General features: G+C 39.0%; 2 protein-coding genes across 2 annotated transcripts; both read left to right on the top strand.

Annotated features, from left to right (window-relative positions):
• The first annotated feature begins 11,433 nt into the window (after positions 1–11,433).
• On the top strand, positions 11,434–12,162 carry LOC147514538 (uncharacterized). The gene has a single exon (XM_086592617.1). It carries the CDS (start codon positions 11,434–11,436, stop codon positions 12,160–12,162), a length of 729 nt encoding a protein of 242 aa, XP_086448743.1.
• On the top strand, positions 12,159–12,779 carry LOC147514537 (uncharacterized). Its single transcript, XM_086592616.1, has one exon. The coding sequence runs from the start codon at positions 12,159–12,161 to the stop codon at positions 12,777–12,779; it is 621 nt and encodes a 206-aa protein (XP_086448742.1).
• The last annotated feature ends 4,986 nt before the right edge of the window (positions 12,780–17,765 follow it).

The following is a 17,765-nucleotide window of genomic DNA, read 5'->3' as shown; positions in this document are numbered from 1 at the left end:
TTGGGGACACATGGTTACCTCAGACTGGTGTGCCTTATACTAATGGCATTGTAATTTGAACTTCTAGAGGCCGATTAGACGTTTACTCGATTGTTTTAGGTGCATTCTCACTTATTGCTTACGATATATATAAATGCTATCTTACGCTTAAAACAAATAATAACAAACACTTTCATATTAACAGAAGCCTTTATCTCTAGAGAATTTGATATCTAATTCATTACCTTTATATTATTGCCCATCAATGTCACGTATGTCCAGAAGTTTCTCTTGTGCTCATTATGTAATTCGAATGTCCTTTCATCTCAAGTTTTGTTACTACCCTTTTTAATGATTATTGTCGCTAAGTTCACTTCAATTGTTTATACTCTTCTCTTCTTCTCATGCTTTCTTTTGCTTTCCAAATTCTATGCGTATTCTTAATTTTCTTAATGCAGCAAAAATTCTTAAAACTGCTATGTTTTGTGCAACCATTTCCTTCTTGTTCTTCTTTCCCTTAAAATGCATCAAAATTTGCTTGTGACTTCTTCACGCCTTTGACACAAACATATCAATAATTGCATGCCATGTAAACAATTCCAATTTTGTTTTTGAGATCATATATATACATGTAGCATTTAGAGCATTCCATGATTATCAGGAAAAAAAAATAGCGCACTCCGCATCTGGAAAACGCACTAAGATCTGTCAAGATACCATTGGCAAGTATATAGAATTCACAAAAATAAGTTTCAGATAGTTATCACTTAAGAGGTCTCTAATACGATAGAAGCCTTGTTGATAATTTACAATACAGTATAAGTACAAGCCCACTATTACCAACACTAAACAGATTGAAGTGTATCGGAATACTATTAAGAATAGATTCACAACTCCAACTGCCTTCAAAAGTCTTGCTATTGGTCGCATGTATAAGCAATTTATAGTATCCTCTCACATGCGTGTGTTGACAGCACAACAACTATCACTAACTTTGCATCTTCATGGGCATAAAATCAGCTAGTTGCTAATCGTATCTGCAACAGTAGTTCCTTTGCTCCTACATCAAGTAATTGATAATAATAGAGTTAGCTTCAAGCTACACCTCAACTATTACAATGCATCGTGGAAGTCTATGTTGAGTCTTTCAATCTCCTTTTATGCAAAATTCCTTAGAATAGTATCCTAAAAGACTATTGCAAGCTAAAAAAACAGAGGACTCAAAGGAGTCTAAAGGAATTCAAACCCTCAGTCAATGGAGTATACATACAAATAAACACATTCATATCCATATGTAGAGATATAACATGCCCAACTTACCAACTTTTGTGTCTGACGCTAAAGATTGAAACACTGTAGCATCATGTACTTGAGAAGCAAAGCTGACCAACTCGTAAGACTTCCCTGCCATTATTCTCAAGTTAAAACCCACAAATTCAAGCAAAAAAAAAAAACAACAACAACAACAACAACAACAACAACAAACGATATAATCTTACCTGATAAAGTCTCAAAGCTAGCAAAATTTCCATTCCTTTGCAACTTAAGTGTTATCTCTTGTCCATCAAGATCGAGGTCCTGAAAAAAAATGCACTAAAGCTCCTTATTCACATTAGTTTAAAAAAAAAAGAAAAAAAAAAGAATTAATAAATGGGAAGACATAATTACTTAATTAACTGGCCATTGAATAAGCCAAAGCTCCTCCTTATTATTAGTCATTGAAGATATATCTAAAAGTGGGTCCTTATCATCCTCTTCAAATTGTGGTGCATTCGGTTTTTTTGCCATTTGATCTACTTCAGACTGATAATTTACAATACAATATAAGTACCAGCCACTATTACCAACACTAAACAGATTGAAGTGTAGCGCAATACTATTAAGAATAGATTCACAGCTAGTTGTCAATCGTATCTGCAATAGCAGTTCCTTTGCTCCCGTATCAAGTAATTAATAATAATAAAGTCAGCTTCAAGCTACACCTCGACTATTACAATGCATCGTGGAAGTCTATTTCAAGATGAGCACCAAGGTCATACAAAGTCTCAAGATGGGTCATTACAGTAAGCATATAGTTTATTGGCATACTTATCACATTGTGGAAGACCTTGAAAGAATGAAACACTCTAGACATTTCTATTTCATGACTCATGTACATTTTTTATTTATGCTCAGAAAACTGAATCAATGAACTAACAACCTAAAAGTCATACATGAAAATCAATACTGACTACAATAAAGTTACAAATGCATTCTTGTGCACCTATAATGTTGAACATGAGCTAGTTTCTGAAGGGTGAAAATGCATGATGTATACTTACCAATGCATACTTGTATAAGTGCTACTATGCTTGGTGCGTGTAAACCCACTCATAATGCAATGAAACACCCAAATATAAATAATTAATGCCATGAAACTACAATATTTTTTACCTCAAAATACAACTGTATGGAGACGTTCAAACTCATCTAATAGATTAAGACGTGTCTATTGAACAATCATCATGACCATAAAGTATTCAATATCGAATTTACAAAACTGTCAGACCCATTTCACATGAAAACTCTAAACCCATTTCATTATTGCATCATGAGGAGTTGCACAAACATGATTCTATGGAATATGGACCCAATTTTTTGAGAATCAACTAATTATATACATTTACAATAATAGAAATGAAATAAAAACCTTGTAATCTTCTAGGCTATAGCATTAGCAACTTGAAATAAAAAATATAACGTAGAAAAACTATATAGATAATCACTAAAGAAATATAATCTGTGAGCATAATTACCATACCAGCGGGATGATTGGTCACTCCAACTATTCTTCAATTTTGAATCCCTGGTGTGTTATGGTTCGCCTTCTTGGCTTTTGCCACCATAGCCTTCATAACTTTCATATGGGGTTACTCAGTTCAACTTTCCCATTGCCAGGTGCATTGTTGTATTTCCTTAGGTTATCTCTAAAGAGTTTTAAGAAATATATGTAATAAAAAAATAAAAAAATAATTGACATAAGAAACCACTAATGCCTAGCACGCATAGAATGACTAAGACTAAGCAACGTCAAATACATATAAAAGCGAGGACAAAAATGCTTTGGTACAGTACGATGCACAACTGCAAGCAAGTATTAAGTTTTAATATCCAAGTGTCTACTTAAAATTCAAAAATCTAAATACCCAATATAATATGGCCGGGCTTGTTAAATTTATTTGGAAACTTTATCTTCATAGCCTGGACATCATTATGTTACCGACAACAGGATCTCTTTTTTGCATGTTTCCAAATGTGTTGACTTAAGGAAAAAAATATAAAAGTAAAAGACTATGCATTCTGCGCATATAACTATGTTAGAAATTTACAAATGACCACGAAACTATTATTGTGTAGCATTGTTAAGCACAAACAATATCTTGCACAACACGCACTATCAACATAAATAGTAGACCAATAAATTGCGCATGATAATAATTAATAAGTTTGTCAAATCTCCACTGTGTCATTCAATGTACACCCTAAATCTGACATGTTTACACCTTAGTATGTCTTAGATTATATATCTAAGAGACCTATTCATATATACACCAGCCACATAACAATTATATGAAAGACACCAATAACAACAAAACATAACTATATGATTTTATAACCTACAATATAGATGTGCTCTAACATCTTGCATAGTCATTCATATCTATCCCGTTGATTATTCCAACTGGATCTAGATCCATTTAAAGTTCAATGATCTTGAAGAACTCGTCAAACAAAAATAATAAATACAATTTTCCACTCATCAAACAAATTCAAAGGAAGATGGATGCACAGGTTTTAATGCACTTACAATGAAAAGATGAGCTTTGATATAGATTTTTGTCGGGGAAATATTTAAAACAAAGAACCAAGGGCAATAAGGATTGCATATGCATTACTCCCAACTTATTCCCATTCTTTAAGTGTGAAACTCCGTTTGCTTCAGTTTTGGGATGTGGTTAAAAAATATGTTTCTGTGAAACATAATATAAAAGCAAATCAGCAGACTCATTTACAGATCTTGTATTATAAGAAGCATCACGTGATAAAAAACCAAATAAAATCTATATGAAAACTAAAGAAAGTATATATTAAACGTGTACTACATATCAACGTAGACGTAATCAAATCAAAACCGAGTCTACAAATCGACTTTTACGCTGCACAAAAGTAAAACTCATAGATGGCATGATTAATGAATTTAAGTGAGGGTGCACTTTTTATCTGAGTATTTTGCCATGAAATCTGTTACAACTTGCATTGCAAGAATAGTATAGGTTCATATATGTATGTTTGGTTGAGTAATCTTACCTTGGATAAAGATCTTATAGTGTTCAATTTAGTGAAAATCCTCTCTTGGCAAAATAACCTCTCAATACTCGAGCTCTAGCACCCGGTTTGTGGCACAAACAATTTAACTTTGAGCTTTCACTACCATGTTCCACTCCATATCATTATTGAAATTGCTCCTCTTCTATCTAGACTTGACCATTCATTATTGAGATCAATCATATATTGGGCTTTAGGTGAAAATTAAGAATTAAATTCATGTGGTCTTAATAAAGAGAAAAGAAAAGTCTCCTAGACACAAACGCAAAATTTAAGTAGGATATATCATTCCCACGTCGACACAAAAAAGGAAAAATATAATAAGAAGAAGAATATTATTACAAAACAAATAAGGCATGGCATGAGAGTTTCGACTTTCAAAATGAGATCCACACAATCTATATGATGTCGAAGCTCAACAATGAAACATTCTATCTTCAAAGCTATGATGAGTACAAAATTAGCTAGTTACCTAAAATTATTTGAATAGATTCATATGGAGATTATATAGGGCAAACTCCGTTTAAATAAATACCTTTTGATCTTATCCCTTTCATAGTCAAAATAAATATGCATGTCAATAACAACATAGAACACCGTGAAACACAAAAGGTAGAACCTAACCTCATTTAGCTTATCTATTTACACCTTTAAGAAACAACCAATTAACGTGACGAAGTGTGTGGATGGCATAATCTCATAACATTATTTCTAATTGGTTGAAAGGGACAATAGAAGTTGATAAGCCATGGTGAACTGATGAAGCTTATAAGTGGAGTATCATATATTTATTTGATTTCATGGTCTTTTAAGCTTAAGACCCTCCTCAACTTCATTTTCCGAACATTTTTATTGATTATTAGTGCTATTTTCAAGTCAATAAAAGTCTAAAACAACCACCAAAACAAAAGTCAATACCAATATGAACAATACATGCTAGTTCAACATTGAAATTGTAAAAGTAACCGAATCAACTCAAAAATAAGAGACTTACATAACCGATTCAAATGGTGCTATAATCCACCAATGACAATTGGTACTCTGCTAGGTATACTGACAAATTAACCCGGTATAGAGAAGAAGCATGAGAAATAGAGCCATGTATACTGACAAACTAACTCGGCATAGAGAAGAAGGATGATGAGAAATAGAGCCACCAATAGCACAAGAAAAATTCATCAAAAAGGGTGGTCATGAACTTAAGTATATCCATAGGAAAGTGAAATACATAAAGCGATAATTGTATCCTTTAACATAATGTCCAATGGCCTACTTGGTCAAGTAATCAAAGTCGGGTCAAGTATCTCGCATTCGAAGTCAAAGAGCAAGAATTCTCACAAAAATGATTTCAAGGGGGTTATACATGGAATACCTAGCAAAAACACCTATATGCCAACTAAAATTTGATATAATCAAGAACCTCGACATATCCTATAATCAAGAACCTTAACCAAAATGGCAAAGTCCAATTACAGTAACAAAAATTGAAATAACTAAGGGATTCAGAGACCTCACTTTCTCAGCTCATGTACAACTTCACCAATAACATAGCTCAACAAAAACTCAAAGGGAACTCATAATGAGAAGGATATACATCATTATGAGTATATATCCTAGGCGAGATCCTAAAATGGGGCCTATGTGGTAAAACAAATGAAAAAAATAATGGCTTTTACTATATCAAAGAATCAGCTTAATGACATTCATGACGGTTAGACGTACTTCTAATGTCAAATGCATTGAGTACACAAAACAATCTATAAGCAAAAGAGATGTAGCCAATTCCAAGCCTCTCAAGACCTCTGACAATATGAAAATCCTCTTCCCATTCCAATTATTACAATTTTACAATCAAACTTCCCGAAACTTTTTCCAACTCATTTCAAAGTAGTGGCTGGAAAATCAGAGCCCATTTAATCAAATCAAATATTGCCAATTTCTCTTCTTTTTTTTTCTTTATTTTGATAATACCCATTTTCCAACTTCAAAACAACCCGTCTCAATGGTTGTATACAAATAGTAGAGATAAGATAAATTAAAGTTCAAGTTTCATTATGATTATAAATTAGTATTTATTTCATACAAAAGAAGAAGGGGATACAATTAAGAATATGGTTACGAATGAAGTTACGAAAATATAATTATTTATAGAATACCCATTGATTATAATGATATAACAATATCTCACCTACTGGTTGAAATTCTCGGTCTTGTGGAGGAGGTTGTACATTATCCCTCTGGTTGTTCGAGTTAGGTGTTGGAAGTGGCACGTCTCTACCCGAGAAATTATGGTTCTGACTGGGATGCTGCATTGGTGCACTCTGGTGATTCCAAGTCTAATTTGGAGGTGGAACATTTCCATTATGATATCCTTGCCTCTCAATTGGTTGCTGCATGTCCCGATTTTGAAATTCTCGAGTCTGAGAATGTGATTGCGGATAACTATTCTGGAAAGCCTGATTCTGAATTGGAGGTGGGATATCTCTGCTCTGATACCTTTGATTCTGTAATGATGATTGTGGCATACCAATGTTCTGAAAGTTCTGATTCTGGAATCGGGGTGCTAGCATGTCTCTATTTGGAGTTGGCGATGGTTCTGATTGGTTTTGGACACGACCATTTGCATTCCAGTTCATAGCATTCTTGCTCTGATTATTAGAGTTTTCTGATGGCCGATAAGGTGTGGGTGGTTGTGAGGGAGGAAGCATGTTATCCCTCCGCCTAATTGGTCTGTCCCATGGTGCGGCTTTCTGTCTCGTCTATTCTGCGATTGGTGATAGTTCTTAACCCATTCCTCATGATATACAGGATCATAGGGTACAACCTGCCCATTAATGAATGGTTCCCCGAAAGGTGTTTAAGTAAAAAACAAGAAAGAAACATCATTGTGCGCAAAGGCGGACTAAAAAGTAAACACTCTCCACTCAAAACAAATGGATTCTCAAAGATATTTGTAAAACAAATACCAACACAAAAAGAAAATGACCAAAGAAACAATTGACTTCTCGAAAAACGGAGCATCAAATACCAACCTGCAACTACACAACAAAAAAAGGTACAACATAAAACCAATGACATTCCAGAAAAACTAATCATACGATATTATATAGAACCAAACCGAGTCAGCACAAAAAGAACTTGCAGTTACAATTTCTAGCAAAAACCAGATTCAAACCTTCATCGGAGTGATGGATACGAATAGATATTTACCTTTTAGTAAACAAAAAGTTGGAGAGCGGAGAAGGAGTAAACACGTCGATCAAATCAAATCAAAACTACTATGTAGGTTTCAACTACTACGTGGGGTTTCGTTTATTTTTGGGTACGGAAGAGATATTCCCTCTTTTAGATTTGAGTAATGTAATAGGTTTTCGGTAGAATGTGTATAAGGTTTATTTAATTTGTTATTTTTTTTTTAATGAGGAGGTCATAATAATATAAAAATAGATTAGGGAGGTGTCACTAATTATTATTACATCCGATTTTGTAGGAGCCAATCATATGCAAAATGGAGCAATATGGTGAGGAGAGAGAATGTGCGCGAGCTTATATATATATATATATATATATATATATATATATATATATATATATAAAGTGGACTTTTGGTGGGGTAGCCAGTATTCATCGATGACTTCATGGTGTCTACAATGGTCAGATTGGGGAGGGTGGGGATCATAGTGAAAAGCCCACATATAATGTTTGGCCCATTTCATGACTAACCATGATTTGGGTCCATTAGTCAGAGAGCAGCATAGTACAAAATATCCCGATATATCGCGATATTTGGGGATATCTATCTAGATTTCAGAGAAAGATATATAAATATCACGATATGTTCAGAGATATATACGACTGCAAATATCGGTGATATTTGTGATATTTGGCGATATTTGGCGATATTTTGTGTATATAACAATTTTATTTAATATTTACCATTATATTTCAAATAAATATAAATAATGTATCATGATATATCAAGAAATATCCACAATATCTACGATATTTGTTGATATTTTGGATATATCCACGATATTTGCATGTGAAACAATGTCAAATATCCCCAAAGAGGGATATATCCACGATACATATCTAGAAATTGAATATCGATAAATACCCATATCCTGATATTTTGTACTATGGAGAGCAGTTCCGTATAACTTTGCAAGAAAGAGAGATCGACAACAACAAATTGAATATCAATCAAACCCAATTTTTGAGGAATTGTGATCAAAACTGATTTGATCTTGGAAGTTTGAGTGGTGATATAAAGCAAGAAACGCAGATAGTCGGGTAAGCTTTTTCAGTAGAATAATTCTGGAGATTCCCAAGTGGTAAAAGACTTCATTCATCTTGCCAATTTAGTGTTCCTATTGTTGAGACGAAATGAGATCACTAAGTTGAATATTTTCCATTTCTTTGTTTATTGTTGGTGGCTCCTACGAAAGGAGTGATTTTTTTTTCCTGTGAAAGGAGGCGAAAGGTTGTAATATTGAGGATTACAGTATTCGGGTAATCATGGGACTTGATTATGAGTATTCCTACTTTGTAACCGATTGATTTATATAGTGAATTTCATCTCACTACCTTAGATAGGTAGTGACGTGGACGTGGACGTTTTCCAATGATTCGGTTAACCACGTTAAAAAATTCTTTGTGTTTTGTCTTGTTTTTTAACTTTGAATTCATCATATTACTCTGTTAAATTGTCACTGGGTTTTTCACACGCATGAGACCTTGCAACACCTTCTATTTTGTCAATTCGCAAAAGAGCTCTGGAAATGGATAGTATACACTGCAGACCGCCAAATTCTGGGCCCTACTGAAACGCATATACGAAGGAATATAGTGAATGAGCCTAAATAAATATATGAAATCAAGTGCACCGCAACTTTATCAAAAGCGACACTAGCTCTGATAGAATCAACCTTAGTACTTGGAACACCACTAAGAGACCTCGGTTGGCACCAATAATCAAAGTCGTACATGCCATCTTCCTCAACTGGAGCAGCCTTTTGATGATGTCGTTAAGCACCAGGTACAACCGGCATTATTGGAGTTAGTAACAGTGGTGCTGATAGTTGTGTGGACCCTCATAAATGGTCCACATGGCATTACCCGATCCTCTTCTTTTGTGGCCTCGTTGGATCAACTTGTGCAGTGAGACATCCAACTGGACGGAATGCTCAGCAGCACAATGCCGCTAGGGACCAGTTGGGCATGATCTCTGGACATGACACCCAGACTGGACCCTACATATCTGCAGGCCTAGCCCTGGTTCGTAGCCAGGGCCCAACATGGCATGTGGGCCAAGCCTCACTATAAGCCCGTAATCAGATGAAAATAAGGCCCAGCCAGACCTGGCAGAATCTGGAGATTGGACTCTATCCAATGTAACTGAAAATTAAGGATAAAGATCTATATCCAGAGATTCTCTATCCAATGTAACTGAAAACTAGGACAAGGATCCATATCCAGGGATTCTCTAGTTTTCCGGACTGTTACATAATGAGGAGTTTTCACCAACAGAACTACATTGAAAAACTCTATACTCCGGAGATTTTCAGAGACTTGATCCCTCTGGGGTATGTAGGCAGCCACTGAACTAAAAAGTGGTTCAGTCTCAACAACAAGAACATTTTTTCCTATGCAACAAGTTCAACAAGGTGCGCGAGTTCTGAAATCGTTTTACAGAAGGTGGTGATATTCAGAAGGTCAGTTTCTGTTTTAAGAGTGTCTGGGTAGATCGGTTTTTGCCCCGACATCTTTTGGCGCCGTCTGTGGGGAAATCAACCCACGACTACGTTCTTCTCTTTTATTATATTGAATATCACGATCAATGGCTGCTGGTAGACCAAAAAGAAATCAAAAGGTGGCTGACACTAGTCAAGTTCCAGAAATTGCACAAAACCTGCCTCCTAATCTTTGAGGACAAAGACAACACATAGTTTGTTGGCCCGAGGTTCATGCTCAGAAGAAATATACACGTCAGATTCCCTCACAAAATCTAGACGCCCAGCATGAAGAAGAAGATTTGGTGGAGACCCTGTGAATTACTGTTCCAGCAGGGGAACAAGATGCAACTAGGGATACTCGAGTTGTCACACACAGAGACGGATTTGCATCTGCTGGGGAAAGACCGCCAATGCTGCCTCAGCGTCTGCAGCAACGCCTTGGGCCTAGGTCAGGTACTATTTCCACCAAATCTGGACCGTCCATATTGCCTAGGCGTTTGCAAGGCCGCCTTGGGCCTGGATCGGGCCCTCAGGATCTAAGCCACAATGCTCACCCATCTGATGAAGAAACTCTAATGTCTATGTTGCTTAAAGGTGACCCGGAAAAAAATCGGCTTAGGAGAAATGACGACAAAAGGCCTAGGGAAGAAAACTCTCAGCAGGAATCTTCTGTACCAAAGGATAGCAGGTCTCAAAAGATGAGGTATCATCCAAGGAGCCATGCCTCCAGCAGCACCCAAAACCACAGAACTCCAATTGTGGAGCGTTTAGATGGAGCTAACGCTATACTAGGACGGGTTCGTAGCCCACAGCGTCACCGAAGCAGATCAGTGTCAAGACGTTCCCAGTACCCCAAGGAACAATCAATGTCAGTTTCCGGATATTCCTCTACGGCTCAAATCAATCTAGAGCGGGGCGTCTGGCACGCCTCGCATGATCCGTACTACAAAGAGGACAACCGCACGACATTTCGAGGCAACAGAAGATTTGATCGTAGTCCTGGAGGTTCAGAGTCCTCAGAATCAGGACACAATGGTTCAAGGAACACTCACCGGAGGACTAAGGGAGGTTATCAGAGAGCTGGAGATAGAAGAGGTAGCCAACAATGGGCCAGAAGCCACAGAACCGGAGCCTTCCACAATTCTGTGGGTGGTTACGCTCAAACCAGAGAGCTAAACCCCCGCAGGGCTGAAGTAAATTTCAGGCAACATAGGCAAGACTCTGTTGAGCCTGGCTGGAGCCCTGAAAGGAGAAATCATACCTACAGAGTCGGCACGAACAACAATGTCGCTCTGCGAGGAAAATAGCGGCGGCTTGAATGAGCAAATGAGTCCAAGAGCTCATTAGAACTGCTATGGATTCCAAAGCTACTCGGGAAGATAAACGACATAAATTGGCAATCAAAGGACCTGAAGAATCTCCTTTTATAGATGAAATCAGAGATTATATTTCCCCTGGTTCTTTCAAACAACCTTCAGTCCCAACCTACGATGATGTAGATGGTTGTCCAGATGAGCACTTGATGAAGTACAGATCGTCTATGGCTCTTTTTAATAACAATGATGCGTTGATGTGCATAATGTTCCAAGCTACCCTTAGCGGAGAAGCTTTGACATGGTTTAACGAGCTCCATCCTCGTTCAATCCATACATTTCCGCAGCTCGCCGACAAGTTCTCAAAACATTATCGCTACAACAGGAAGACCATAAAAGGTTCTGGAACTCTTTTCAACCTCCACATGGAGAAAGGAGAAAGCATTCGAGACCTTGTCAGAAAACTCAGAGTGTTGCTCAAGGAGGTCAGCAATGTCCCAGATGACGTTGTTGCGCAAGCTTTCAAAAATGCTCTTCCTTTTGATAAGTCTGGTCTATACAACTCACTCACTCTGAAGCCTCCAGAAACAGTTCAAGATTTGCTGGTGCGAGCAGAAAGGTATGCTACTGTTCAGGAAGATTCAAAGTACAAGCAGCAAGGGTACTTTTCAAATGATAGAGCAAAGATCTTACTCTTCCAGAGCTCAGAGTCACTCTCTCAGAATTGTATGACAAGCTCAAAGGAAAACTCTCTAAACCGTTCCCTATGAAACCTGATACTGAGGGAAGGAGAGATAAGTCAAAGAAATGCAAGTATCACAATGATTTCGGCCATACTTTGAATGACTGTTATGCATTCAAGAAGGAGGTCTCCAAAATGGCAGATGGGGGGCAGCTGAAGGAGTATCTAAAGGGTACTCAAAAGATGGCTCATGTAAATCTGATCGAGCAGGACGTGATAACTGTATGTCATGCTCAGGCGGCAGTTTGCTCATCCAACCGTGAAAGAAAATGGAGCATGAAGCGCAAGATTCAAAAAATTGGTAGTTGGAATCACATAAACAGTATCAACTTTAAATCTGGGTTCTATGCTGAGACTATGGTAGAAGGAGGACTAACTTTTACTGAAGAAGATGAGCGAGGAGTCTACTATCCTCACAATGATGCTGTGGTGATTACAGCATGGGTTGGCATCCGTAGAGTCCAAAGAATTCTGATAGACACTGGCAGCTCTGCCTGTATCCTATTCTCTGGATGCTATTCTATCATGAATCTCGACGATGATCTTATTCAGGAAGATGATACTCCAATTATCGCCTTTAATGGGGTTCCACTAAAAAAGGTTGGTAAAATTAATTTGCCGACCACGAGGGTCCCAAGGTTGTAGGAATTGACTTTGTTACGGTAGACGCCCATCCACATATAATGTCATTCTAGGCAGAGATTGGCTTCATGCAATGCATGCGGTGGTGTCCACTTATCACCAAGCTGTTAAGTTTCCAACAGCCAGAGGGAACCCGTAAAGATCCGGTGACCGGATTGCATCCCCGAAATGCCATGAGCATCGCGATGGATGATTATAAAAGTCCGAGGTCGAGGACACACCATTCTCAACACCGGCGAAATAGCAATTACAAAGAGGGTTGGACCGAGCACCAATGAGGGCAGCCAAAGCACCTCGGGAGGCACCAACTAAAGGACCTCCGACAGTCGATAAGCTGAAAGAAGTGCAGATAGGAGAAGAAGAGAGTCAGACCACTTTCATCTCCTCAAGAACTTTCAAACAAACGAAAAGAAGCTTTGGTGGCCTTATTGAAAAGTAACAGAGTTATCTTTGCTTGGGATCCAACAGATATGCCCGGAATTGACCCCAGCGTCGCTTGTCACAGATTAGACATCGACTCAAAAGTCAAACCGGTAAGGCAGAAACCGCGGAGAATGGCCCCGGACAGGAAACTCCTAGTGAATAAGGAGATTGACAAGTTATTGGAGGCTGGATTTATTCGACCCGGTTGAATACCCAACTTGGGTTTCCAACATTGTAGCAAATACCAAAAGAAGAATGGGAAGCTCGAATTTGTGTCGACTTCACGGACATGAATGAAGCTTGCCCAATCGTGATCCTTATCCTATACCCGAATTTCAGATATGGTGGATGCGACATACGGCTTCAATAAACTATCTTTTATGGATGCAAGCTCAGAATATTATCAAATTGTACTGCACTATGATGACCAGGAGTATACAGCATTCATAACAGATAAAGGCCTATATTGCTATGTTGTTATGCCATTCGGTCTAAAGAATGCTGGGGCCACATACCAAAAGCTGGTTAATACTATCTTTGCTGATCTCATTGGGGTTATTATGGAGGTTTATATTGACGACATGGTTGTGAAGTCAAGCAAAGAATGTGATCATCTTGCTGACCTGCAGAAAGTATTTGATCGACTAGAGAAATACAAAATGAGGCTTAACCCCGCCAAATGTTCATTTGGCCTATCTTCAGGAAAATTCTTAGGGTTCATGATGACCCACAGGGGAATTGAAGCTAACCCGGAGCAAATTCGAGCTATTCTCGACATGCCACCCCCTACCTGCAGGAAGGAAGTACAGAGGCTCTTAGGTCGTCTTGCGGCTCTTGGTCGTTTCATATCTCGATACTCTGATAAATGTAGGTCGTTCTTTCAGACTCTGAAAGGTGCATCCACCTGGAATGAAGACTGTGAAAAGGCTTTCTCTGAAGTTAAAGCCTACCTTACTTCTCCCCCAATTTTGGTTAGTCCAAAGGCTGGAGAACCTGTAGGAATTTATCTTGTCGAATCGACTCTGCGCAGCCGGTCGCCATTTTGTTGATGATTCTCAAGAAAAAAGCGGTTCATTTTGTTAGCAAAACACCGACCGCAGCAGAAAAGTCGTTACTCAAAATTGAGAAAGTCGCGTTGGCCTTAGTACATGCAAATTCGGCGGTTGAAGCCATATTTTCGGGGGAGAACGGTGAGGGTTTATACCGAAATCCTCTACGAAAGACCCTCGGCAAACGGGGGAATCAAATAGGTCGATTGAATGGTCGAAGTTACCTTAGCGATATGATATCGTTTATGAGCCAAGGACTGCGAGAAAAGGGCATGCTCCGCCTCTCTTATGGCAGATTTTCCCGTGGATGACATCCAACCGAGTCCGAATTAGCGTAAATAGAACAACTTCCTAATCATTCGCTCGGTTCCCCGAACAAACCGAGAAAATCTCACCCAAGACATCCGATTCGGGGCGGCGAAATCTTTGATGAGAATCAAGCTCTCCACCATCTTCACTGACGGTTCAAAAAATGCATCCGGATCTGGTCTAGGTTGTGTACTTATCAGCCCTGAAGGACAGAAAATTGAAAGGTCAGTCAGACTAGGCTTTTCAGCTTCTAATAATGAAGCCGAATATGAAGCTGTTATCTATGGTATGAATGCCGCACTTAAGCTGGGAGCAAAGAACATTCAAATGCTAACAGATTCTCGCTTGGTGGCTAATCAATTTGGTGGTACTTTCCAAGCAAAAGATGAAAGGATGGCAGCATATTTAACAGTCATTCACCAATTGGCTGTGCAATTCGACAAAATCTCCATCAGTCAAAGGCCAAGGAATGAAATCAGGCACGCTGATGCACTAGCTTACCTCTCTGCAGCTGTCCAACTAGATGAACCAAGAGAAATCCAGATTGATTTCTAGCAAGAGCCGAGCATCAATGTAAAACCAATGAAACTTCATGAGGCATATGTTATAGAGTGTAACGCATTGCAAGTCTTTGTTGTTAACACTCGACGAAGAAAAAGAGAACAGGCGGAGCGGGCATCTTCAGAATCTATAGATCCAGTTGATGCTGAGGATCGTCAGACTTTGGCATCCTTGCGCAAACAACTCAAAAGAAAGGATCCCACATTAAATGATTCAGATCAAGGAATGGACCCTGGTAACCTTAGCAGTATTGGGGGCGACCGTGAAGATACTGGGGGCGACATCATCCCCACTGAAAGCGAAAAGTTTGAATCTGAAGCAGAATCTGAAGAGGAAACTCTTGATGATTTGGAGATAAGGGACTTAGAAATCTTGGCACTAGAAAAATCTGATTGGAGGCTTCCCTTCATTGAGTATCTGAACTCGGGAAATCTCCCCATAGAGAAAGCTTTATCTCAGAAGGTTAAGCGAGAAGCATGGAAATTCGCAGTATTGTTTACTAAAGAAAGAGTTGCTCGACTTTACAAAAGACCAATGGGGTTCGGGCCACAGTTAAGATGTCTTACCCCAGAGTAAGGCGAAATGATACTTAAAGAAATTCATGCAGGTGTTTGTGGAAATCACTCGGGTGGTCGCAGTCTTGCCCACAAGGCTTTAACACAGGGTTATTGGTGGCCGTATATGCAAAGAGACGCAAAACGAATCACTCAAATTTGTGTGCCGTGCCAGAAACACGTACGCTAAAGTTGGAAAACTACCAGCCACAGAACTGCACCCAATTCTCAGCCCTTGGCCTTTCTCAAAATGGGGGCTCGACATCGTGGGACCTTTGCCTAGGGCACCTGGAAGAGTTCGGTTTTTGTTGGTGGCTACCGACTATATACTTTACAAAGTGGGTCGAAGCCACAGCTTTGGCTTCAATAACTACTGCTGATGTAAAGCGATTTCTGTGGCGTGATATTATCTGCAGGTTCGGAGTACCTTCAGAATTAGTATCAGATAACGGTTCCCAATTTGGCTCCATAGAGATGCAACAATTCTGTGGGTCTATGAGCATAAAGCACAATTTTTCTGCTCCTTACCATCCTGAAGCAAACGGCCAAGCAGAGGCTACTAATAGGGTAATCCCGATACCCTTAAGAAAAGGCTTATCGAGCTAAAGGCAACCGGTTCGTCGGTGCCGGGTCCCTATGGGCATATAGGACTACTCCTAGAAGGTCCACGTGGCTTTTCACCATACTCTTTAGCATATGGTGCGAAGCGATCTCCAAACAGAGATCATGGCACCAACAAAAATTTGAACTCAAGCAATAAAATCCGGGTTGAAGATGAAGTCTTAGCTTACGACAAAGCTCTTATTGATGAACGCCGGGATATAGCTCTTCAGCAATTGGTCAAATATCAAGAAAACATGAAGCGCAGTCATGATAGAAAACTCAGAGAACGTGTCTTCAAACCTGGTGACTGGATCCTCAGAAAAGCCAAGAATTTTGATAACCCGAGCTCGGGTAAGTTTTCTCAAAATTGGGAGGGCCATTCATTGTGGATAGGTTGGCATCTAAAGGGTCTTATTACTTAAAATCATTAGCCGGCGATGTCATGAGTAAAGCATGGAATGCTTCTCATCTTAGGAAGTTTTTTAAATAAATGATGCACTGAAATCATTTAATAATGCCGTGAAAATCTTTTACCCGCAATGTCCCGAAAGTAAAAGCATGGCTTCTCATTTTAGCAAGTTTTTCTTTATATCATGTACCGAAGTCATTGAATAACACTAAGTCTAATGATCATTCGCTGTCATTCCTTATTTGCCACATTGGAAGTTAATGTGATACTCTTATTAACAATGCTATGAATTTTTAGCACAACCGCATCTACGTAAATCCAGTTCAAGAGCCGCGGCCGGGTCAAGTTCGGATGGTGGTTAACCCTCCAACTAGACACACCGCAGGGTTCAAACCTAAGAGTACCTAGCTGGTATAGATGACTTCGTATCAAATCTCTATCAGCTTTACAAAACCCGGTTCAAATGCTCAGCATGCCCGGTCAAGTGAAAAAGCCTCATTTTTGCTTGCAAAAATTCCAAGCTCTAGCATTTTTGCACTTGGAAGTGCATTGAATACTAAATGCATACTCCGAATCCCAGCTGAATGGCATCAATTGTCTAGCTTGGTACAGACTAGAGCGTCCCTCTCGCCTGTTCAAATCCTTATAATTGACTGAGGCCAGTGATAAGGCAAGTCTTTGCGAGTCGCCCGGGCTTGAAAAATGTCCCGACGACTAAAAAGTATCGGGTCCGTATATGGCCTTGACCCTCTTGCCCGGCTTCGGTGAAACATAAATCCCGAAGTTCAAAAAAGCCAACATACGAAGCGACCGTGTGTTGGTCCGAAATAAATGGCGTCGACCCTCGCTCGGTCCTATTTGTGAACTGGGTAACTCCGAACTTTTAGGACTTTAAAAACCCAAGTGCTGGATGCAATCTATCCCTTGGAGGCGCCGCCAAGTTTGGATAGAAAACATCGCTTGGTACGGTTGAATGACATTTATCCTCTCAACCGAAAACAATATGCATAGAATCAGACTCTGTGCATTAACGTCATCTCTGAGTTTCATAGCAAAAGCTCAAATTTTCACCTACGCTCAA

This window comes from Coptis chinensis, chromosome 2 (genome assembly GCF_015680905.1).
Source record: "Coptis chinensis isolate HL-2020 chromosome 2, ASM1568090v1, whole genome shotgun sequence".
NCBI classification, from domain to species: Eukaryota; Viridiplantae; Streptophyta; class Magnoliopsida; order Ranunculales; family Ranunculaceae; genus Coptis; species Coptis chinensis.
This window is presented reverse-complemented; position numbering and strand designations above follow the sequence as displayed.